This window comes from Odocoileus virginianus, chromosome 3 (assembly GCF_023699985.2).
Source record: "Odocoileus virginianus isolate 20LAN1187 ecotype Illinois chromosome 3, Ovbor_1.2, whole genome shotgun sequence".
Lineage (NCBI taxonomy): Eukaryota > Metazoa > Chordata > Mammalia > Artiodactyla > Cervidae > Odocoileus > Odocoileus virginianus.
This window is the reverse complement of record NC_069676.1, coordinates 75,702,223-75,728,396: the sequence shown is the minus strand read 5'-3', so window position 1 is coordinate 75,728,396 and position 26,174 is coordinate 75,702,223. Positions and strand designations below refer to the sequence as shown.

At 36.6% G+C, this 26,174-nt stretch overlaps 1 protein-coding gene across 3 annotated transcripts in view; it reads right to left on the bottom strand.

Moving 5' to 3' along the window:
• Positions 1-372: 372 nt before the first annotated feature.
• FAM151B (family with sequence similarity 151 member B) overlaps positions 373-26,174 on the bottom strand; it is a 30,412-nt gene continuing 4,610 nt past the window's right edge. For 2 of the 3 annotated variants that reach the window (XM_020875759.2, XM_070465756.1), the window contains exons 2-6: positions 25,538-25,663; positions 15,277-15,442; positions 8,866-9,083; positions 6,360-6,495; positions 373-2,418 (exon numbers count right to left, since the gene is read on the bottom strand). In XM_020875759.2, coding sequence (XP_020731418.2) covers positions 2,259-2,418; positions 6,360-6,495; positions 8,866-9,083; positions 15,277-15,442; positions 25,538-25,663 — 806 coding nt within the window. In that variant the 3' untranslated portion in view covers positions 373-2,258. The remainder of the gene's footprint in view (positions 2,419-6,359; positions 6,496-8,865; positions 9,084-15,276; positions 15,443-25,537; positions 25,664-26,174) is intronic. The other variant, XM_070465757.1, reaches the window with a different exon arrangement.

Below are 26,174 nucleotides of genomic sequence, written 5' to 3'. Positions count from 1 at the left end.
TCTTATATAATTTTATATGTGCTCAATTGTGTCCGACTCTTTGCGACCCCATGGAGTGTAGCCCGCCAGGCTTCTCTGTCCGTGGGATTTACTTGGTAAGAATGCTGAAGCAGGTTGCCATTTTCTCCTCCAGGTTACCTTTCCCATCCAAGTATCAAACCAGTATTTCTGGCATCTTCTGAATTGGCAGGTGGATTCTTTACCACAGAGTCACCTGGAAAGTCCTTTTATTCTCGAGAACACTTTAAAATATAGTTATAAATCTTAATCTAAATAACACTCTGTTGATAAATTTCTCAATATAAAGGTATTTGGTGTTAAGATTAATACTTTAAAAAATATTACTGAAGACCAGATAAATAGTGAAAATAATCTGGGCAAATGAATTTTATTTTAAACTTAAATGTAGTTCACTTATAAATTCAACTCTTTTTGTGAAAGCAAAGCATGGTCATTTTTGAACATTTATAACATAAACAATACTTTTTACCATAGGTTTTAAGAGTTATTCTTTGCTACAATTGTTATAATTTTATAATTATGAAATTTCACCTTTTGCTTTTGGCAAACCACCATAGAAAGTGAAGTTTTAGGTGTATTTGACCAATAGCACCATATTCAGCTGTAGCTAAAATTTAAAGTAGAGTATGATAATTTTCTTTAAGTACTGGCATGTGTACAATGTTTCATGTTCTATCTCTTACCGCTATCTATCTACAATGGCTATGATCGCATGGTAAGTCTAATAAGAAGGGACTATCTGTTGAACACTTGCTACCAGACGAGCACCGAGCTACATGCTTCCTTTGCAAGAATCTCCCTTAATCTTCACAACAACCCTACAAGGGAATCCTCATCCTCCACCCTGCCTCCTGCCCCCATTTTATACATGAAGGAATCAAGACTCAATGAGGTTAAATATTTCCCCAAATCCCTGGCTGGCAAGGGACAGAGGTGGGGCTGTAAGGGAAGTCTATTTGAATTCAAAACCGAAGCTCTTCTCTCTGCACAGCACTATTTTATTCTCTGGGGGGAAATGGTTGATAAAAGACAAATTACATATCCTAGGACATTCATTGGTAAATTACTTTTCAATAAATGAAAGAAAGCAACATGTTTTTCTGAATACCTTGCTCAGGACTGTGCCAGATACTGTAAAGACAATTAGGAATGTTCTCTCACCATGAAGGACTTCATAGTCTAGCTAAGGAGACATAACTACAATGTATGACACAATTATTGAACAGTATCAGTTAAAAGTAATCGTTAAAGTAAAATCTGGAGATTACTGATGGTGTAAGCATTTTTGAAACAAAGCACTGTGCTGAGGACACTGAATTAACTTTTAGAGTGGGACTATATTAGGAAGGGTATTGAAAGAGCAAAATTCAATGAAGTTGAATTTAAGAAGCCCCTAGAGATTTTTGATTTGGCATAAAGAGAGGTGTTTTCAAAGTTGTGTTTTTTTCTAACAGAATTATCCAGGGTTTCTTTGAGTAATGTGAGGAATGAAGTCATGAGGAAATAATTTTTAAAATTCTAGTAGTAGAACAAGGGCCTGGAACAAAGTGGTGTGGGTGAAAAACTTGAAAAACAAATAACAGCTTACCAGGATTAAAATTCTGCTCTCCAATAGTATTTTGCTCACTCTAGATAAGTTACTATGATCAAAACAAAGAATATAAAACAACACATTAATATATGGCTGTCAGGATGCTCTGAACAATAAGGAAATTCTAGATACATCCTAATTTAATCCTCATTGCTTTCAGTAAATAGACTTGATCTTGTTATAAGAAAACTGCTCAACCCTGTGAAAGTTAAAAACGTTTTGAAAGCCCTCTTTCTCTTTTGCAGTCTCTGAAATAATTAGTTCTCCAGGGAAAAGAAAAGAGGATGGCATATTTTTACGGAATCTCTGTAATGCTAGCACCAACATGTAATTTAGTATCTGTATGACATGTGGATTTTTTCAATTATTTTCAATATACCAAAATATTTTTATTAAGGGTTTTAAAGATTCATTTTCCTAAATCATTATTATATGAGGCCCAATGAAATCTCTTCTTTCCAAATCTTGTAGGTATGTACGGTATTATAAGGACATAAGCCTAACAGAGTAAGCGCTCAATAAATATTTTTTGACTGGATGAACTGGAACATAAATCAATCATCATAATTTGTATGGTAATTAATTCAGATCAGACAAAGAAGGATTACAAAAGCAAAACATGAAATAATTTAGCAGAATTTTCATCTTAGAGATTAATTTTGATTCCAATGGCTTGTTTAAATTCATGGTTTTGTGGTTCCAAGATGTCATAGAAAACTCGTTTTTTGTCAAAATGATCTCTAATAAAAAGTAAATCTTCAATGGAATAGCTATCATTTTTTCCAGTCCAAATGGTCAGGCTGTACCTGCATCAAAACAAAACAGAATTATATAGTTAACAGAGAAAGATAAGAAACAGTGATGAAGAATTCCAACAAGCCTAAACATAGTCACTCTCATTTGTCTCTAACCCAAATTCACATAGAAGAAAAATTAATTAGCACTGGTGGAACTGTATTTTCCTGTTTCATTCCTTCATCAACATCAAAGGGACTAGAGAGAATAAAATTCACATCACTATTGCCTAAATTAGGTAACCCTCATATCTGAATTAATGACTTTAGAAACCTAGAATGGTTAGCACTGTAAACAGGCCCAACTTTGGACAAAAGAGCAAAGATTGCGCTGTTGATCGAGGAATCTGTTCCTATACAAAACCACAGCTCTGACCTGGTTTCTTCAGCAGCCAGGCCAGAGTCAAAAGCGCGACTGGAAGGGACAGTGAAGAGAGACAACTGTCACTGACATTCCCAGCATTCATCTTCACTTCTAAGTGGCCCTGCTATCCCTTCTGGGGGTTTCTGTATGAGGTATAACAATGTCAAACAGAATAAACCTAGATCTATTTCTGGAGTCAAAAGACAATAATAATATATGCAGATTGATTATGGATGCAAGAATATGCTCAGAAATTAAAATGCTACTTAAATCATGTATTTTCATTTCTTCCGGTGACATTACTATTACACTGTTCTTATTAGAATTTAGAGAAATGCAAATCTCTTAAGTATTTTCATATTTATTTTCCTCATAAACATGTCAGAATCCAGGGGAAAATCTCCAAAGCAGTTGTTCTACTAAAGATGGGAAAACAGTCTAACCAATATATATATTCTTATTATTATACTGACACATTACTGTCCTTAAGGATGATAACATCATTCTGGAAATGTAACAAAGGAAAGTACTTCAGATTTTGCTCCATAATATTATTATGTGACAAACCCAAAAGAATTTTAAACTGCAGTGGGGAACACAGGAAAAAAATAAGAATTACTCTAAAAACACAGTTTTGCAAAAATGGCATTTTTAATACTTTATTCAAGCACCATGGAGACAAACCTTATAAAAAAACAGATATGAATTTAGGTTAAAAGAAGAGCTTTCCAGTGTTATTTTGCCTCCTTTAATCCTCCCACTATGGTATACAAACTAAAATAGGAAAAATAAAATTGCCTAAGGGTATTTTAAATTGCATTCATTCAAATCACCTATCAGGTTTCATTTTTAAAGCTCTTTCCACTGTGAAATAACATATAGGAAAAGATGCATAAAACATAAATGTAAATTTTGACAAATTATTATAAAATGAAATCCAGGGTAACACAACACAAACCAAGAAAAGAAATTTGCCAGCACCTTAGGAGACACCTGTATATCAGAGCCCCATCATAGCCTCACCTCTCCCCCGGAGTTCTCACAACTTAGACTTTTCAGTTGCCATCTTCATGCTTTATTTACCACCTGTCTATCCATCCTAAACAATACAGTTTAATTTTTGCCTGTTAATAAATTTTATATAAGTGGAATCATATGGGATGTAATATTTTTGGCATTGCTTCTTTTGCTGAATATTTTTTGTGAAATGTATTCAAATTGAAACATGTAGCCACAGTTTATTCATTTTCTTTGGAAAATAGTTTAGCAGTATTCACTAAAATTGAAAATATGAACACCCTATGACCTAGAAATTCTATTTCTAGAAATTCCTTCCTGATATAATCTTTAGGCACATTTGCACCAGGATGTATGTGTGTGCCCACATTTATATATATATGTTCACAACACCAATTTTTGTGATAGACAAAACCATGAAATAATCCAAATATCATTCAATAATAGATGAACTCTGATGTGCATATAATAGAATACAGAAATCATTATAAATTCTGATTAGAGACCTTTTGATATACAAAAATCTTCCCCAACTCTGCCTAACCTGTTCATATTCTTCATGGTGTTTTTTGATGGAAAGAATTTCCAAATTTTAATGTGTTCAAATTACTCAAAATATCCTATATGGCTAATGATTTTTGTGTCTTGCTTAAGGATTCTTTCCCATCCTTAACAGTCCTGGAAACACTGACACTCTTGGAGCAATGATTATACTAAAATCCCAGATTTTGCTTTCTAAATACCACCTGCCACTATACTCAAGAAGGGATCCTTGAAGAAGTAACTGATTTGGGAATTGGGACAAGTATGTGATTAGCTTGCCAAGAATGCAAGACCTGAGATCTAGTATAAGGAAATATTGAACTGATTGAGACTGAGGATATTTTTCATAATAAAGGGCCTGAAGTCTTTAGGACTGTTGCGTGTATGAGAGGAAGGGAAAAATTGAGGAAGAAGGGAATGGCAACCCTCTCCAGTATTCCTGCCTGGAGAATTTCATGGACTGAGGAGCCTGGTGGGCTACTGTCCATGGGGTCAACAAAGAGTCAGACACGACTGAGCCTCTAACACTAAGCACCAGATTGGTTTCAATGCTGAATTTATTCAAACTCATGTACAGGCTATTTGAATGTTATTTTTAACATCCTAGGAAATATAAAAAGAAAGAAAGGTCCTTAGTTTTTTTTTTAATGAAATGTCCATGATATAGATACTCAAAACTGAGAAAGAAAAAACTACAGACCAATCTCACTTTAAAATGCTGAAATTCTAACTAAAATATTAGCAATAAAATTCAGCAGACTTTAAAAGAATGATAAATCTCAATCAAGAGGGATTTATTCTGTAAACGTGTCGATGATTCAATATATAAAATGCTAATATAATTTTATTAATATATAATGTGAGAAAATATGGTTATTTTCATAAAAACTGAAAAAGCATTTAGTAAAAACTCAATACCCACAGGAATATGGATATTTCTCTATTATATGAGTATATGCTTCCCTTACTCTCTAAAGTACAGTGAATTATCAAACTGGGTCTTTCTCTGGATGATTTGTGATAATTATTTGTTTGTTAGAATTGTTTACAACTATGTAAAATATGTGTTGAGGGCAGTTTTACCAGAATCTTTTCATTTCTATGTATTCAAATGTATCAAACTTTCCTTTTATTGCTTCTGGGTTTTGTGCTTTACCAAGAAGTGTCTTCTCCATTCTGAAACCATACATACAAAAAAAAAAAAAAAAAATCACCAATTGTGTTTTCTTTATGCATTTATTGTTTGGCGTTCAAGTCTTTAATTCATCTGGAATTTATCTTGGAGGAAGATTAAGGAAGGTCATTTACTTTGTTTTTCCTACAGTGTTGCCTGTCCCAATACAAGTTATTGAACTTTTGCACCAATGATCTGAAATACCAGCCTTTTCCTATCCTAAGTTTCATGATAGGGCTGAGTTTATTTCTAGGCTTTCCCTGCTGTCCTATTGACTAACCTATTAAAAATCATAGTATCAAAACTGTTTTACTCTCTGTAGCTTTATAATATTTAATACATGGTCCAACAAATTTTTACGACATGCTAAAATAATAAAATATGGGGAATTCCTTGGCAGTCCAGTGATTAGGACTTGGTACTTTCACTGCCAAGGGTACAAATTCAATTTCTGGTTAGGGAACTAAGATCTCACAAGCTGCACAGCTAAAACAATTAATTTTTAAAATAACAAAATTTTTATATGGAAAAGACTTGGGATTATGACAGAATTCAAAGGGAAACTATTGTATCCATTTATAATTTTTTGTTAATGTTTAGCATATTGAAAAAAATGACAGACATTTACTGGGTACCTATTATGTGCAAAAGGTTTTGTGTGGAATAGAGGTGAAAGACCTGATATTAAGATTCATCAAGGAACTTCATTCCAGTGAGGAAGTCTGAGCACTGACAGAATCAGTGTCCATTTTCTGTCTCTTTCTCTCACACAGACTGTCTGTATTAGCAGTTTTCATCTTTCTATCTTTCACACACACTCACATGTACACACTACCCTGTTAAGCTTACACATACCTGTTTGACTGCTTCAACAGCCAAAGTAACTGAGAACAAGACTGCCTGACTAATGCTGCTCTGACAGGAAACGTTACAGGCTGATTTAGTTCATTACATATATATTCCATTTCTTTCACCATTGTCCAACTGTAACCTGAAATGAAAAAAAAGAAATTTAACTTTTCTCACCAGAATCCTGAAAAGTCAATTAAGTAAAAATTAAATTATACATGAATATGTAAATTCATAGGTAATTCATTAAAATTTCCATTTGGATTCAGAGAAAGTCCATGGACTGTAACCTATCAGCTCCTCTGACCATGGGATTTTCCAGGCAAGAATACTGGAGTGGGTTGCCATTTCCTTCTCCAAGGGATCTTCCTGACCCAAGGATCAAACCCGGGTCTCCTGCAATGCAGGCAGACGCTTTACCATCTGAGCCATCAGGGAAGGGTAAAAATTAAATTATATATGAATATGTAAATTCATAGGTATTCATAAAACTTTCCATTTGGATTCAGAGAAAGTAGAATACCACTTAATGCAGGAAAATATTTTGAGTGGGACGCAGATAAAAAAATTACATCTAAAGTAATGTCACAAATGAACGAGAGCAAATCAAACAAAAAAATTGAAACCTTAGAAAAGAATTGATTAATCTATCAAGTACAAAAAAGGAAATGTTGGCACTATATACATGTATATATACATATATATATAAAATTCTAAGGCTCTGCATCATTAATATACTCTATAAACTTAGATTTTCCACTTGTGTTAAGCTTTCTTTTCCAGGAAAAAGATGGTTGCTAGGTACTTATGAGCTATTTAAGTAATAATTAACTTCAATTTTTTTTAAAATGTGGAGGCTAGTCCAAATTACTTACACATTTTATCTAAAATAGAAATAGTGTTTAAATTGACTTTTATATATGTGTTTTGTGTTTTAAATCAAGTTTAGACATCGTAGAAAATATATCTGCCTATTTATAAATAGCTTCAGAAAAAAAATGTATATTTTAAAAATAACCCCTAAATTCTATCAAAAGTATGTTGAAAAAGTATTGGTCTGTAAAGGAACAATTTACAAAAAGCCTATAGCAGCTAAATTCCTCATGAAAGAAGGGATAGGTCTGCTTTCCTTTAAAATCTAGAAAATTGTATCTTTTTAATTAGAAAAAGGGGTTGCTAACATAAGCTACTACTTACATTACTACAAACATAAACTCTCTTTCCTAAAATTTGTAGCATAAGAAGTAAGGGAAGATAAAACACATGGTGGTAATGACCACAGGCCAGCAGGAGAAAAGTAGCCTGGAAACATTCAACACCAACATTATTTAAAGACCCAGACATGGTTTAATTCAGTTCAAGCCTGAGATTAAAGTCAGAGCCAGACTACACTGTGACTAAAAAGAGATCCGAAGCAGTATGGAAGCTATTAAATCGTTGTTAGTTTACCTTCTTTAAACACTTTGAATTATAGGCCAAATCCTTTACTGACACTAATAAAATGATTAGAAAATTAAAATAGAACAGATTTAAAGTATACCATTTTTCTCTCGATTATATCAATTGTTGGTCCAGGGGTTATAACCTAAATGTCACTATGCACCAGATAGTAGTTACACTAATCTCATGTTTAGATTTTAAAACTTTACAATCTAAAGACAGTAATAGCAAGTAAATTTTAAAATGCCCTAAACACAAAATAAAGGCTAACATTTCCATAAACTCTAAATATCTTCTTGGTTAATTATTTTCACCATGTGTTCAGGTGTCCCAGAGCATCTGATTTTACTGGATCCCTGATTGAGGATCCCTAATTAGTGATTTTACTGGACAATCACTAAATAGGGATGTATGAAGAAAAAGATGAATCCAAATAGTGTAATAAGTTTCATCCAGGAAAAATAAGCTGAATATCAGGTCCATTGAAAAGAGTACATGAAGAGAAAGAAGAAGAAACTTCCCCGAGAGGAAAGTCTCATGGCCTCCCACGCCCTCAGAGAGCATAAGGGCACCAAGCTTCCTTTCTAGCAGTCTACATTTCGAGGACCTTCTAACATCAAGGGAACAGAATCCGTGCTCTTCAACCACACATCCCCTACTTCTGGCCTTACATCACTTAAAAAGATTTTATTCCCACTTCTTTATCTTTCATCAAGCATACAGAGTTTGCTTCAAAGTAAAAGAAAAAAAAAAGAGTACAGAATGCTCCACAAGCACAAAGAGACCAACTCAGAATTTGCTTAAAGTCCGTAAAGAGGCAGCTTTGGTCATTCTAGACCTTGCAAATGAATATTTTTTATGGGAGCCTGGTGACAAAATATCACCAGTGAATGAGATCTGTCTGAGATAACGGAAGGAAGAGTCATACACACGTCTTTAGGACCAGATTTTTCTCTCCATTAGGCTCTTGGATTTACAGAACATGGTTTTGGTTTTGTATTAAAGGTTATTATTTTTATATCTGAATATATGTTACTTTGACCAAAAAGGAACACATATTTTAAATTATCACCTTCATTGACTTTCTCAGGGTGCCATCCTGTTGTCCAACCCAGGGAAAATGTCACATCTGGAAAGAAGGATGTCACAGTGTCTATAAAAGGTTTTGCATCCACTGCTCTGCTATTTCCATTTGGACCAGGAAGAACATCAGCATTAATCCACACTGGACGCTTCAGATGCCTCTTGACATTTTCCAAGAGCATCATGGATGGTTCTACAGCTGCCAAACTAAAGACAATTTGTTGTCAATGAGATACATTCCTAAATTAAAAGTAAAAAGTTCTTTTAGACTAGTGGCTTTAACATTCTCAAATTCATAATAAAAGTATAATATTATAATGCTTGAATTAAATAAAATCGAAGATTAGATATCACTAGAGGGGAAAGTTAACATGTGTCATATCTTAAAATACTGATTTATATTTATTATTCATGAAGGTACTTAAAAGTTTCTATAAATGTATGAATTACACCACTCCCTGTAGATAGAGAGATGTTTCAAAACCCTGTATTATGATCACTCAGTCTAAAAACAATTTAAGAAAAGACACAAACATTCACTCATCAAAGAATGTATAATTAGGATTGAAAATTAAACATACTCATAACCTGCAAATTCCAGTTTATGAAAATACCCAAAGTGCACTCAGACACCATGTCTCTAACATTGGCCAATGACCTTAGGGAGAAGAGCCTCTTTCCCTTTATGTTTCTTGTGTGAGTCTGGACACACAAACACATTTCTAAAAATGACTGCAAAATGTAAAATTAAAACATTTCCTTAAAGCTTTTGTAAACTTCATTTTTCTCCTCTACTGTGAACATCTTTTCTGAAAACTCGAGACAACTATATTTTAGTTACTTTTAAACTAAAAAGCAACTTCACTCCTTTTACTTCCCTATGTCTTTTTGGACAAATGCATTTTGAAATAATAAGACTCTGAACAGTCAATATAATTTTTACTTTTAAAAAATATAAACACAAACTTTATTGGAAAGCTACACTAAATACAATCTTGAATTGCTTCTGAATCTTTGAGGCCTATGCATATTTCTCAGAAAATTAGCTTTTAATGAACACAGTGATTGGAGGGACTAAGAATCTGGGAGATGGATATTGGGAGGGATAGCATGCAGCACCCCTTTTCAGTCTTCAACTTTTCTTCTTAATGGACTGAAGTCCTTCTGCCTATGCTTCCACCACTCTTCCCTCACTCCTTTTGGGCTTCCTACTTTATGAGCAGAAACGGATAACGTCATCATTGTTGTTCGTGTTGTTCAGTTGCCAGTCACATCTGACACTCTGCAACCCCAATGGACTACAGCACAGCAGGCTTCCCTATCCCTCACCATGTCCAGGAGTTTGCCCAGGTTCATGTCGACTGCATCAGTGATACCGTCCAACCATCTCATCCTCTGTTGCCCTCTTTTCCTGCCTTTTCAGTCTTTCCCAGAGTCAGGGTCTTTTCCAATGAGCCAGCTGTTCACATTAGATGACCAGAGTATTGGAGCTTCAGTTTCAGCATCAGTTCTTCCAAAGAGTATTCAGGGTTGATTTCCTTTAAAATCGACTGGTTTGAGCTCCTTGTTTTCCAAGGGATTCTTAAGAGTCTTCTCCAGCACCACAGTTAGAAAGCATCAATTCTTTGCCACTGTGCCTTCTTTATAGTTCAGCTCTCAAATCCATACATGACTACTAGAAAGATCATAGCCTTGACTATATGGATCTTTGTCAGCAAAATGATGTTTTTGCTTTCTTTTTCGTCTTTGCTTTTTAACACAGTTTTAGGTTTGTCATAGCTTTCCTGCCAAAAAGCAATCATCTTCTAATTTCATGGCTGCAGTTATCATCCACAGTGATTTTAGAGCCCAAGAAGAAAAAATCTGTTACTGCTTCCACCTTTTCCCTTCCATTTGCCATGAAGTGAAAGGACCAGATGCCAGGATCCTTGTTTTTTAATATTTAGTTTTAAGTTGGCCTTTTCACTCTCCTCCTTCATCAGGAGACTCTTTAAGAATTCCTCTTCACTTTCTGCCATGAAAGTGGTATCATCAGCATATCTGAGGTTGTTGATATTTCTCCCAACAATCTTGATTCCAGCTTGTAACTCATCCAGCCTGGCATTGTGCTTGATGTGCTCTGTGTATAAGTTAAACAAACAGGGAGACAATAAACAGCCTTTTCGTACTCTTTTCTTAATCCCGAACCACTCAGTTGTTCCATACAGGGTTCTAACTGTTGCTTCTTGACCCACATACAGGTTTCCCAAGAGACAAGTAAGATGGTCTGGTATTCCCATCTCTCTAAGAGTTTTTCACAGTTTGTTATGATACACACAGTCAAAGACTTTAGCATAGTCAATGAAACAGAGATAGATATTCTTCTGGAATTCCCTTGCTTTCCCTGTGATCCAGCAAATGTTGACAATTTGATCTCTGGCTCCTATGTCTTTTCTAAACCCAGTTTGGACATCTGGAAGCTCTCAGTTCGTGTAATGCTGAAGCCTAGCTTGGAGGATTTTGAGCATAACCTTACTAGCACGGGAGATGAGGGCAACCGTCTGGTGGTTTGAACATTCCTTAGTACTGCCCTTCTTTGGAATTGGGATGAAGACTGACCTTTTCCAGTCCTGTGGCCACTGCTGAGTTTTCCAAATTTGCTGACATATTGAGTGCATCACTTTCATAGCATCATCTTTTAGGATTTTAAATAGCTCTGCTGGGATTCCATCTGCTGGGATTCCATCATCTCCACCGACTTTATTGGCAGCACACTTCCTAAGGCCCACTTGATTTTATATTCCACAATGTTCGGCTCTGAGTGAAAGACTACACTATCATCATTAGCCGGGTCATTAAGATCTTTTTTTGTACAGTTCTGTGTATTCTTTCCATCTCTTCTTGATCTCTTCCGCCTCATAGGGTCATATTTATTAGTGAGCAAGGATACTGTTCACTAAAACCAGAGGAAATCAGCCTCTCTTTAACTCTGCTCCCATGTAATAAGCTGCTTTTTTCCTTCATTCTTATGCCCCTGAAATGCAGGCCCTAGATTATAGTGGATTAATAAACTCTAATGCAGGACATTAACAGATTCTAATATATTCTAATATAGATGTTGTCATTTCTCTGTCTCAAATGCTTTCTGCCTTGAATGGTATCAACGCTGTGTTAAAAACCTGAGATCTGGCCAACTGTACTTCCTACAAAATTCCCTCATTTTTAGTACCTTGTACCTATTACAAGATACTTAAGCAACTTGTACTATTACTCCGAAGCTTGCTTACCTATTACCTGTACCTATTACAAGGTACTTAAGCAACTTGTACCTATTACTCCAAAGCTTGCTTGTCTGCAAGTCCCACAGCAGCAGCTAAGTGCCGGTGGGGTTCTGCTCTTCAAAAGTGGAGTAGGAGGAAATCTTAAACTAATCCACATATGTCTTACAGCTGACCTCCTCTCCTTTTCTAGAAATGATTCTGCTTTCTTAAGAAATCCGGTGTCTGTGGAGTTGGGTTAATCACTAACTTCCCGTTTATATTCAACAGGAAGCTTCTTAGCCTTTCTCAATTTAGTAAACTGACATCAGGCTGTTTAACGATGGCTCGCCATCTGATAATATCTAGTCTCAGCACATTCTCCACCAAACTGACATTGCAACAGCATATATTAGGTGTCTACCATGTGCAAAGCACTGCACAGTTAGACATAAAGAGCTACGACACAGAACATAATGAAGTAAGATTTTAATATACATATTCTTAAACATGTAAAGGTTTTAATTATCACTAATGCAACAGACTATAGTACCGCCACTTTCCCCTTCCAGAAACTTCAATTAAAAAAAAAAAACCTATATTAAGAAAAACACAAAATCTTACTTAGGAAAGAATTAGTTTTAATTTCTGGAACTTTACAAAATAATTACAAAATTCTTCTGGAAGAGTAAATGCGGAGGAAATGCCATATTTGGGGAGGAAAAAAAAAAAAGACTGAGGATAAACTTTTGCCCAACAGCAAACTACAATGTTTACTACAAAGAATAATATACTATATTCCTAGCCTGGAAGACTCAATGTGTAAATACTGCAAAATAACAATTCTCTCCCAATTAATCTATACATTCCTTTGTTCCTTCATCTGGAAGATGAGAATAGGAAGAACCTACTTCTTAGGATTGTTATAAAGATTAAATGAATTAAATTCAGTGCTCTTAGACCATGGAGGAGGAAATGTCAACCACTCCAGTGTTCTCTCCTGGAAAAATCCCATGGACAGAGGAGCCTGGCAGACTATAGTCCCTAGGGTCACAAAGAATAGGACAGAACTGAGCGACTGAGCATGCTCTTACTCTTAGAACTGTGTCTGACACACAGTATGTATTTAAATAATTGTTATTAAATTCATTTCCCTTCAAATATGTATGATCAAAAAACATGCAAAATCTTTTTCTAATGGCACAGCCTTTTACTGGTGACTGCTAGCATTTAGAAATGAATGAGCTGATTTGACTGGTGAGGAGTTAGAGAATGTATCACATAGAGAACAAGTCTATGGGCAATGATAAACATTGAAAAACAGAAAACTGAGCATGTGAAAAGGCAAGGAGATCTAAAGCTTTGCTCGCCAAGCACTAAGGATTAAATACTTTATTTCATGGTCCCTGGTGGTTTAGTCGGCAAAGAATCCACTTGTAATGTAGGAGACCACCTGCAATGCAGGAGATGCTGGTTCAATCCCTGGGAAGATCCCCTAGAAAAGGAAATGGCAACCCGCTCCACTATTCTTGCCTGGGGAATTCCATGGACAGAGGAGCCTGGTGGGCTATAGTTCACAGGGTTGCAAAGAGTCAGCCACAACTGAGTGACTAAACCACCATTACAGAGAACACTGGACTGGCTCTAGGAAACCTGGAATCTGATCCTAGCTCAGCTCTCAAGTTTAGCTGTTGTCACGTAACCTCTTTAGGACTAAGTTCCTTTGTCAATAAAATGGAGTTGGACTATTATCATTCTAAAAGCTTTAAGATCTTACAATAGTTTTCATTCACAGTATAAAGAGGTTTACTAGTATATTTAGCCCCACAACAAATGAAAAGGCAAAGAGATCTAAAGTTTTGCTAGCCAAGCATTAATGATTAAATGCTTATTAGGTTTTTAAAAACCCTATGAATAAGATTTCCAATTCTTATTCATTTCTTGAGATGATTCAATTTTAAAATATTGTTCAAAGATAATGTAAGTTTACCACACATCCTAGATTCTCATAGCAGTTGCCTTCATGGGTTTCATGAAGAGCTTTTATGGTGTCACAATAAATCCCTGGCTCTACCTATAATTTTTACACTGCCAAAATACCACAAAAGTAAAACCTTCTGTGATGGCCATGGAGAAGAAAATGATACTTAATCTTGCTCTCTTCATTATCAATGTTTCTAAAACATTACTTTTAGTAATTAAAGAATTCTAAATAATTCCCCAAATATAATAACACAAATCAAGTAGGAAAGGCATTACTAACCCAACTTCTGCCAAGTCTCTCTCAGACTACTTCTTAACGAAAGTAGCATTTAAAATGTATTGTTCTATGGACTTGTGGACTTGTATTGTTCTATGACTTCCCTGGTAGCTCAGACGGTAAAGCGTCTGCCTATAATGCAGGAGATCTAGGTTCAACCCTTGGGTCGGGAAGATTCTCTGGAGAAGGAAATGGCAACCCACTCCAGTACTCTTGCCTGGAAAATCCCATGGATGGAGGAGCCTGGCGAGCTAAGGCCCATGGGGTCGAAAAGAGTCAGACACGACTGAGTGACTTTACTTTCTTTCTTTCAAATGGACTTGTGGACATAGCGGGGGAAGGAGAGGGTGAAACAAATTAAGAGAGTAACACTGAAATATATACACTACTACGTCTAAGACAGATAGCTAATGGGAAGCTTCTGTATAACACAGGGAGCCCAGCTCCACGCCCTGTGATGACCTAGAAGAGTGGGATGGTGGGGGGACAGGAAAGTTCAAGAGAGAGGGGATATGATATATATATATACATACAACTTATTCACTTCATTGTACAGCAGAAACTAACACAACATTTTAAAGCAATTATCCTCAAATTAAAATTTTAAAAAGGTACTGGGAGTTAGTCACATAGAAAAAAATTTGCCATTCTATTATTACAATGGTCAGTTATGATAAATTCCTTTATAAAAATTAAGTTTAGCCTCAAAACGTTCCCAAGAAACAATTTTAGCAGACAACTCTGTGGGTCTTTGGTCCATTCCTGAAACATATTAATTTGCAATTCCATTTTCAGTTTAGATAAAGTATAAAGTTACTTAGGTACAGAAATAAGAAGTTACTGATTTTTTTCCCTTATTGTTATTCTATAACAACAAGAAGACTGAACATGTTTGTACAAATACCTCTTAAAATCCAGCTTGATGCCTTTATTGCTTTTAATAACTTCAGCCAGCCATTCTTGTAAAGTATTATCACTGTTTATTTCTGGAGGATGGGCCATGATTGGTTGGCCATGTTCTGATCCATTGCTTGGAAGAATGACATCGGCCTCTATCATTTGAGCAGTACCTGTCCACATAAAAGAATCTATGTTAGTGTTAATAGAGACTACAGCAGATGGCATATCCAGTATCCTTTTGAGGAAGATAAAAAAGAGGAAAGAAAATAATTATTTACTGAGAAACAACTAAGTGCCAGGTACTATGTCAGGCCTTGCACGTTGCCCTTATTTGTTACTCGTGAGCAAACAGGTAGTGAGGAGGTAAATATCTTTGCCTAGGTCATGCTCAAACTGTTGTCCTAATATTTAATTTCTTCCCAGTATACAGCAAAGTGAGTATACAAAAGGAAGCTTAATAAGTATTTGTTGAAGCTTCTGAGAACACAAATAGTACTTTTATCTTCTCACTCCTGAAATTAGAAACTACAGATGTTTATTGTTTATGTTTGAAACGTTATGCTATAGATTCAGTTCTTTAACCCAAAGCTTAGCTACTATGTAAAAGCACACATCCCTGGAATGGGTAAGAAGCTTCACTAGTCACTTAGTGTGACTTAGCAGGCTTTGGTGGACTAATTTCAAAAATGTCTGACAACAATTCTTCCTATCCTCTCATCTCTTTCTCTTCCCCTTGAGTCTGGGTTGGTTTTGTGACTTGCTTTGACCAAGAAAAGGAAAACTGTCAGCTGTAGGCTTAGCTCTTAAAAGGTTTGGCAGCTTCTGCTTCCATCCTCTGGAAAGCCAGTTACCATGTAAAGAAGTTCAGGTAAGAATTCTGAAGACTCAGAAACCACATAGAGAGAGAAGCCTCATAGAAGAAAACTAAAGCTTCATGTCTGACAGACAGCATTAGGTCTCTGACACGTAAGTGAGGCCATTTCAGAATTTCCAGGCCCAGCTGAGCAACCAGCCAAGTGCAGCAACATGAGTGTCCCCAACCTATTCCACATGGAAGAGAAGAACCACAAAATCAGGAAAAATAATAAATCATTGTTATTTGAAGCCACCAAGTTTTAGAGGTAATTTATTGCACAGTAACAGAAAACAAGCAGAAATAGTTATCTGGAAGTGGGGCACTGGCATAAGAAAAACCTGAAATGTGTGACACTGGCTTTGGAATCCAGTAGATTCTAGAAAGGCACTGTTAACAGAGGTTGGAAGAGCAGTGAGAAAATTCTTTTTACATAGGAGTGAAACTTCTGGCAATACTGGCACTTGTAGCAACTGGTGGAAGATAGATAGGATGCCTAATGAATTTGTGCATTTGGCTAAGGAGGTTTCCAGGCAGAATGCTGAAAGCGTTAATTGGCTTCTTTTAGTTCCTATGATAAAGGATGGGAAGAAAGAGCTGAGTTAAATAATAAGCTGTTTAGACTTTAAGCAGCATAAAGAGGAAATATTTCCAGCTCAGAACTCGTGTGAGTTAGAAAATAAAACCACTCTTTCCATCTGGTGAAAGATTCTCAAAGGAAGAGAAAGCCTCAGTCCAAAAGTCAAGTCCAGGATGCTGCTAGTAAACTACAGCCTCAGGATCAAGGCCGAATCAAGGATACAACTACAGGACACTTTATTAAGGCCTGAGAAATATGGAGCCTTGGATACCAATACAACTAGATAAAAGAACTTATAGAATCTTAAGGGTGTTAACCTATAGCACCCTAACTAGCAAACCAAAGGAGAGAGACCTGCCTCAAAGAGATTTGGCAGTAAAGCTTTTGACTAAAGAGATGGTTTATAACTTGATATATAAAAATCCCAGTACATTTTTAATAGAGCTGTTACAGACTTGGACCTGAAAAAAGAGAGAGAGGTAAAATGAAAAGAGGTCTGCTGTTGCTGTTGTTCAGTTGCTAAGCCATGTCCGACTCTTTGCAAGACTGTAGCATGCCAGGCTCCTCTGTCCTCCACTATTGCCTGGAGTTTGCTCAAATTCAATTCCACTGAGTCAGTGATGCTATCTAACCATCTCATCCTCTGCCACTCCCTTCTTTTGCCTTCACTCTTTCCCAGCATCAGAGTCTTTTCTAATGAGTCAGCTCTTCGCATCAGGTGGCCGAAGTATTGGAGCTTCAGCTTCAGCATCAGTCCTTCCAATAAATATTCAGGACTGATTTCCTTTAAGATTTACTGGTTTGATCTCCTTGCAGTCTAAGGGACTCTCAAGAGTCTTCTCCAACACCACAATTTGAAAGAATCAATTCTTTATCACTCAGTCTTCTTTATGGTACAACTCTGATATCCACACATGACTACTGGAAAAACCACAGCTTTAACTAGATGGACTTTTGTCAGCAAAGTGATGTCTCTGCTTTTTAATATGCTGTCTAGGTTTGGTACAGCTTTCCTATCAAGAACTAAGCATCTTTTAATTTCATTGCTGCAATCACCACCTGTAGTGATTTTGGAGCCCAAGAAAACAAAAGCTGTCACTGCTTCCACTTTTTCCTCTTCTATTTACCATGAAGTGATGGGACCAGTTGCCATGATTTTAGTTTTTCAAATGTTGATTTTTAAACCAACAATCAACCAATGTTGATTTTTTCACTCTCCTCTTTTACCCTCATCAAGAGGTTTTCTTATTCCTCTTTCTTTTCTGCAATTAGAGTGGTATGAGCTGCATATCTGAGGTTGCTGATATTTCTGCAGGCAATCTTGATTCTAGCTTGTGATTTATCCAGCCTGGCATTTCACATAATGTACTCTGCATAGAAGTTAAATAAGCAGGGTGACAATAAACAGCCTTTCCCAATGTGGAACCAGTCCGTTGTTTCATGACAAGTTCTAACTGTTGCTTCTTGACCCTTATACAGGTTATTCAGGAGGCAGGTAAGGTGGTCTGGTATTCCCATCTCTTTAAGAATTTTCCACAGTTTGTTGTGATCCACACCGTCAAAGGCTTTAACATAGTCAATGAAACAGAAGTAGATGTTTTTTCTGGAAATCCCTTGCTTTCTCTATTATCCAAGGAATGTTGGTGATTTGATCTCTAATTCCTCTACCTTTTCTAAACCAGTTGGTACCTTTTTTTTCCAGCTAGTACATCTGGAAGTTCTCAGTTCACATACTGCTTAAACCCAGCTTGAAGGATTGTGAAAAGAAGTCTATGAACTCTCCCGTTTCTACAGCCTGGAAATAGGCTGAAAAGGCTACTCAGCTGCACATACAGGTCATTTTCCAATAACTGCATGAAGAGATGCTCAACATCATTAATCTTCTGGGAAATGAAAATCTAAACTACAATGCGATACCAACTCACAAATGCTAGGATGACTATAATGAAAAAGACAGACAATAACTAATGTTGACAAGGACATGGGGAAATTGGAAACATCATTCACTTTGCTGGTGAGAATATAAGAACCCACTCAGCTGCTTCAGAAAAGCTTGGCAGCTTCTCAAAAAAAGTTACACACAGCTATATCTAAGATGAAATAGGTCAAGCTTCTAATTTTATAAGTCACACAAACATGATTTCTCAGGAAAGTGGTATTTAGTGTAACATATGTAGGCATTCCATCTTGTCTCTCAGTGCGGTTGTAAAGGAACACATAGGCTTTGGAGTTCCTTAAGAGTAACAGTCAGTTTCTCCATTTAACGCCATTCATTTCCCAGGAGTAGAAAAGAAAACCACTAAATGGCAGTGTCAAGAGTCTCAGGCTCCATGTAAATTACATTCCTGATGGTTTCTTTTAAGAATAAGAATGGAAGCTATGTAGTAAGGGCAAGAGATCATGGTGGCTTGGACTAGGGTGAAGACAACAGAGATGGAGAGATGTGGACTAACTCAAAATGTATTTTGGAATAGAATTATAATGTCCAATACAGTAGACACACACAAGAAAACAAAAAACAAAGAATAGATGACTCCCAGATTTCTGGCTTAAGAATATATGGAGATTATGGTGCCATTTACTGAGAGAGGAAGAATCACAGGAAATACAGGTTAGCAGACACAATTAAGAATGTCATGCCCATTCATTTCAGTTCAGTCATTCAGTTGGGTCTCACTCTTTGTGACCCCATGGACTGCAGCACGCCAGGCCTCCCTGTCCATCACCAACCCCCTGAGCTTACTCAAACTCATGTCCATCGAGTCAGTGATGCCATCCAACCATCTCATCCTCTGCCGTCCCCTTCTCCTCCTTCCTTCAATCTTTCCCAGCATCAGTATCTTTTGTAGTGAGTCAGCTCTTCGCATCAGGTGGCCAAAGTATTGGAGCTTCAGCTTCAGCATCAGTCCTTCCAATGAATATTCAGGACTGATTTCTTCTAGGATTGACTGGTTTGATCTCCTTGCTGTCCGAGGGACTCTCAAGAGTCTTCTCCAACACCACAGTTCAAAAGCATCAATTTTTTGGCGCTCAGTTTTCTTTATATTCCAACTCTCATATCCATACATGACTACTGGAAAAACCATAGCTTTGACTAGACAGACCTTTGTCAGCAAAGTAATGTCTCTGCTTTTTAATATGCTGTCTAGATTGGTCATAATTTTTCTTTCAAGGAGCAAGCATCTTTTAATTTCATGGCTGCAGTCACCATCTGCAGTGATTTTGGAGCCTAAAAACATAAAGTTTCTCACTGTATCCATTGTTTCCCCATCTATTTGCCATGAAGTGGCAGATGCCATGCTCTTAGTTTTCTGAATGCTGAGTTTCAAGGCAACTTTTTCACTCTCCTCTTTCACTTTCATCAAGAGGCTCTTTAGTTCTTCACTTTCTCGCATAAGGGTAGTGTCATCTGTATATCTGAGGTTATTGATATTTCTCCCTGCAATCTTGATTCCATTTTGTGCTTCATCTAGCCTGGTATTTCATATGATGTACTCTGCACATAAGTTAAATAAGTAGGGTGACAATATACAGCCTTGACATACTCCTTTTCCGATTTGGAACCAGTCTGTTGTTCCATGTCCAGTTCTAACCGTTGCTTCTTGACCTGCAAACAGATTTCTCAGGAGGCAGGTCAGATGGTCTGGTATTCCCATTTCTTTAAGAATTTTCCACAGTTTGTTGTAATCCACACAGTCAAAGGCTTTGGCATAGTCAATAAAGCAGAAGTAGATGTTTTTCTGGAACTCTCTTGCTTTTTCGATGATCCAGTGGATGTTGGCTATCTGATCTCTGGTTCCTCTGCCTCTTCTAAATCCATCTTGAACATCTAGAAGTTCACAGTTCATGTACTGTTGAAGCCTGGCTTGGAGAATTTTAAGCATTACTTTGCTAGTGTGTGAGATGAGTGCAATTGTGCAGTAGTTTGAGCATTCTTGGGCATTGTCTTTTTCTTTGCGATTGGAATGAAAACTGACCTTTTCCAGTCCTGTGACCACTGCTGAGTTTTCCAAATTTTCTGACATATTGAGTGCAGCACTTTCACAGCATCATCTTTCAGGATTTGAAGTAGTTCAACTGGAATTCCATCACCTCCACTAGCTTTGTTCGTAGTGATGCTTCTTAAGGCCCACTTGACTTAGCATTCCAGGATGTCTGGCTCTAGGTGAGTGATCACACCATTGTGATTATCTGGGTCGTGAAGATCTTCTTTCTATAGTTTTTCTGTGTATTCTTGCCAGCTCTTCTTAATATCTTCTGCTTCTGTTAGGTCCATACCATTTCTGTCCTTTATTGTACCCATCTTTGCATGAAATGTTCCTTTGATATCTCGAATTTTCTAGTCTCTAGTATTTCCCATTTTATTGTTTTCCTCTATTTCTTTGCATTGATCAATGAGGAAGGCTTTCTTATCTCTCCTTGCTATACTTTGGAACTCTGCATTCAGATGGGTATACCTTTCCTTTTCTCCTTTGCCTTCTGCTGCTCTTCTTTTCACAGCTATTGTAAGCCCTCTTCAGACAGCCATTTTGCCTTTTTGCACTTCTTTTTCTTGGAAATGGTCTTGATCCCTGCCTCCTGTACGATGTCATGAACCTCTGTCCATAGTTCATCAGGCACTCTGTCTATCCGACCTAATCCCTTGAATCTATTTGTCACTTCCACTGTATAATCATAAGGGATTTGATTTAGGTCATACCTGAATGTTTTTCAGGTTTTCCCTACTTTCTTTAAGTCTGAATTTGGCAATAAGGAGTTCATGATCTGAGCCACAGTCAGCTCCCGGTCTTGTTTTTGCTGACTGTATAGAGCTTCTCCATCTTTGGCTGCAAAGAATATAATCAATCTGATTTAGGTATTGATCATCTGATGATGTCCATGTGTAGAGTCTTCTCTTGTGTTGTTGGAAGAGGGTGTTTGCTATGACCAGTGCATTCTCTTGGCAAAACTCTATTAATCTTTGCCCTGCTTCATTCTGTACTCCGTGGCCAAAGTTGCCTATTACTCCAGGTATTTCTTGCATCTACTTTTGCATTCCAGTACCTTATAACAAAAAGGATATCTTTTGTGGGTGTTAGTTCTAGAAGGTCTTGTAGGTTTTCATAAAACTGTTCAACTTCAGCTTGTTTAGCATTACTGGTCCAGGCACAGACTTGGATTACTCTGATATTGAATGGTTTGCCTTGGAAACAAACAGAGATCACTCTGTCGTTTTTGAGATTGCATCCAAGTACTGCATTTCAGACTCTTCTGTCAATTGTGAGGGCTACTCCATGTCTTCTAAGGGACTCTTGCCCACAGTAGTAGATATAATGGTCATCTGAGTTAAATTTACCCATTCTGGTCCATTTTAGTTCACTGATTCCTAAAATGTTGATGTTCACTCTTGCCATCTCCTATTTGACCAATTCCAATTTGCCTTGATTCATGGACCTAACATTCCAGGTTCCTACGCAATATTGTCCTTTACAACATCAGACTTTACTTCCATCACCAGTTACATCCACAACTGGGTGTTGTTTTTAAACACTTTGACTCCGTCTCTTCATTCTCTTTAGAGCTATTTCTCCACTGTTCTCCAGTAGTATATTGGGCACCTACCATCCTGGGGAATTCATCTTTCACTGTCTTATTTTTTTGCCTTTTCATACTGTTCATGGGGTTCTCAAGGCAAGAATACTGAAGTGGTTTGCCATTCCCTTCTCCAGTGGACCACGCTTTATCAGAACTCTCCACCATGACCCATCTGTCTTGGGTGGCCCTACAGGGCATGGCTCATAGTCTCATTGAGTTAGACAAGGCTGTTGTCCATGTGATCAGTTTGATTAGTTTTCTGTGATTGTGGTTTTTATTCTGTCTGCCCTCTGATGGATGAGAATAAGAGGCTTATGGAAGCTTCCTGATGGGAGAGACTGACTGAGGGGGAAACTGGGTCTTGTTCTGATGGGCAGGGCCATGCTCAGTAAATCTTTAATCAAATTTTCTGTTGATGCACAAGAACTCTCTAAGTGAAAACAGCAAATAAGAAGTTGGATAGACTAGTGCTCAGAAGAGAGGGAAATCTGACCGGGAGACATGTATGTGAGTTGCCCAGCCTCTCTCCCTATTCTCCCACCCATGGCTGTTGGGTAGAAGGTTTTTGAAGGTCAGGGTATGCCTTTGCTTTGGGAGACAGCCTGGTCACCATGTTTCCCATCTCAGGGAGAGTCAGAGGAAGAAGTCTGCACATCAAGATTAACACTCCAACCACAGGAGCCCCAACTTTTGACAAGAGCCAGACAATAGAAAACAGCTTTAGGTTTTTTTGTGATTTTATACACAAGAAAATCCCAAATAGATGCTACTTACATTAAAACAAAGCTCAAAGAAATATGTTTATAGAAATGAAGTTAAAAATATCTATCTTGCTTATACTGTTTACATGCCCTAATGCAGCAATTTACTATATTTTTATTAATACATCGAGTTGATGACTATAGTCACACTTTTCCTAAATACGTTACAAAGGTTTTTTTAAAAATATGACATTTTTTATTCTCAAAGAGATTTAATAATTTCTATTTTTAACCAGCATTTCTTTTAATATACATTTTAAAAATCTACATGCAAAAAATAAATAAATACATAAAAATAAAAATCTACATGCAGAACTGTTATAACAAAAAATAACATTATATGTAATAACTTTTGTAAACAATTTTGACTATTCTGAGATCAGATGTGTTGACAATGCAACTCTTATGTCAACAAATGACACTCCTACATTGTTCCTCCTGTACTTTGCTTTTTTAAATCACACATTGTTGAAAATCCAATATCCCATATTAATGAAAACAGAAACAGCTTCATTAATAACAGCTGTACTAAATTTAAATATTCTGAAAGAAATGAGATAAAGCAGTGTAATACATGTCTCCAGGAACCTGTTTTCTTTCCTTTGTACTTGAAAGAAATTGCAAGATTAGCCAGGACTGAAAAAAGGGACTTGATAAAAAGTACATCCAAAACTATAAAACTTGGGGTTCTGGTTGACTAAGAGAAAGTAAAGAGGATATTATCTGAAAACTAAGTAACCTATGAAAAATTCCCAGGTCAACAGCAGACTGCCAGCAACTGGAAATGACTTCCATTGATTATTTTTAAAACAAGGCTAGACGTATTCATATTTAATTAAATTATTTCTAGGTCTGAGACTTCTACATTTACTGTTACAAACCATAAAATTTAAAGCTTGCTTCCAAATTTTTAGCTGTTACAGAGAAATCCAATTTATTTTCTGCTTTGATTTTTATATTGTCAAAAAGGTTGAGATTATCTATATCAACCTATGAGTTACAATCATTTAGCTGTAGAATCTTTTTTATTTTCTAAATATAAAACTATATTGTCTGCAAATAATAGATATATTTCTTCCTATTTTCTTCTATTTTAAAAAATTGATATATAATTCACAAGCTATAAAATTACTCTTTTAAAGCATACCATTTAGTGGTTTTCAGAATATTCAGAAGGTTGTGCAACCATCACGTGTGCGTGTGTGCTCAGTCACTTCAGTCGTGTCTGACTCTTTGCGATGTTATAGACTGTAGTACACCAGAATCCTCTGTCTGTGGGATTCTCCAGGCAAGAATACTAGAGTGGGTTGCCATGCCCTCCTCCAGGGATCTTCCCGATTCAGGGATTGAGTCTGTTTCTCTAACACCTCCTGCACTGGCGTGCAGTTCTTTACCACTAGAGCCACCTGGAAAGCCCTGTGCAACCATCATCACCATCAAATTCGAGAAAAATTTTATCATTCCAAAAAGAAACCTGTACCCATTAGCATTTACTCCCCAGCCCCTATTCATTTCAGCTCCAGGAAGCCATTAATCAATGTTTTCCTTAAGCTTTCTTTCTGCTAAAATTTATTTATTAAAAACCACTGTTAGGTTATTATGTGTGAGGCACTGTTTTAATTATGAGGCATTAAATATTAGAAGACAAATTTCTTCCCTTTGAAAAGCAACTGATAGAAAAGAAATATATTCAGATACATTATCCAGATACACAATTGAGCTGGATGTGTAAATTGTGTCAATTGAGTATATGGGAAAATTTTTACAATAAAATATGAGATTACAAGGAAATCTTTCTGTTAGAACAGGGCACTTCAAGCTATGCCCCATCCCTCTGATGATACACCTTCATTCTCTTGCACCATTGTAGCCAAAAGGGGTACTTCACAGGAAAAGGCTAACTAAACTGCTATAGTGTTCATCTATATAAGATTACAGATGGGAGGGGGGACTGGGATGGGGAATACATGTAAATCCATGGCTAATTCATTTCAATGTATAATAAAAACTACTGTAATGATGTAAAAAAAAAAAAAAAAAAAAGGATTACAGATGGAGTTAGCAAACCCAAAGGCTTGGTTTCTAGCCCAGGCATAAATACTGCCCAAAGCATTATAAATTAGCATTCAATGGCTTCATTCATCCATTAGACAAATACTTTTGAGCCTCTCCTGAGTACGCTGTGAAAGACACAAAAATACGACCTACAACCGTGATCTTAAACATTTTACTTAAATCACTATTATATATAAGCAAATGTAATAATACATGAGAACTTTAAATAAGGCATAGTAAAGGTAAATCATTTCTGGAAAATGAGAAAATTCTTCCATTAGGAAAATTTGTTCATTTTGTAAATAAAATGAGATCTTTTAGAAGAATGTTTATATTAGCCAAGAATTTACACTTGAATCATCTAAGGCTCTGGTACCTGCAAATATGACCAGATTTTTAAAAAAAAATTGAATTCATCTAAGCACGGGGAATACTGACTTACTTCTCAGTGCCTCATTCATTTGCATCTTGTGGTTAGCTGCATGATACCAGATGATTTGGGCGCCATCTTCTGTTGTTATCTGGTTATTTCTCAGAAAATATTCCAGTATATTTTCACTCCAAGATCCTAAAATGACAGCATTCATATTAAAAATAATTTTATAGGGTATTTTTTAAATCAAAAGGGCACAGCATATGTTGATGGAGAAAAAAAAAGCAATAAAACTGAGAAAAGATTTTTAAAAAATTAAGAACCAGTATCAAGATGGGCTTCCCAGTTGGCACTAGTGGTAAAGAATCTGCTTGCCAATGCAGGAGACGCAAGTGATGAGGGTTCGATCCCTGGGTCGAGAAGATCCCCTGGAGGAGGGCATGGCAATCCACTCCAGTATTCTTGCCTGGAGGATTCCAAGGACAGAGAGGCGTGGGGGGCTACAGTCCATGGGGTCACAAAGAGCCAGACATGACTGAAGGGATTCAGCATACATTACGACGTGACAAATAAAAAGAGATATATATGTGTATATATATTTATACATAAATAGGCTATAAATGTGGAATATGAAATGGCAACCCACTCCAGTATTCTTGCCTAGAGGATCCATGGACAGAGAAGCATGGGGGGGCTACAGTCCATG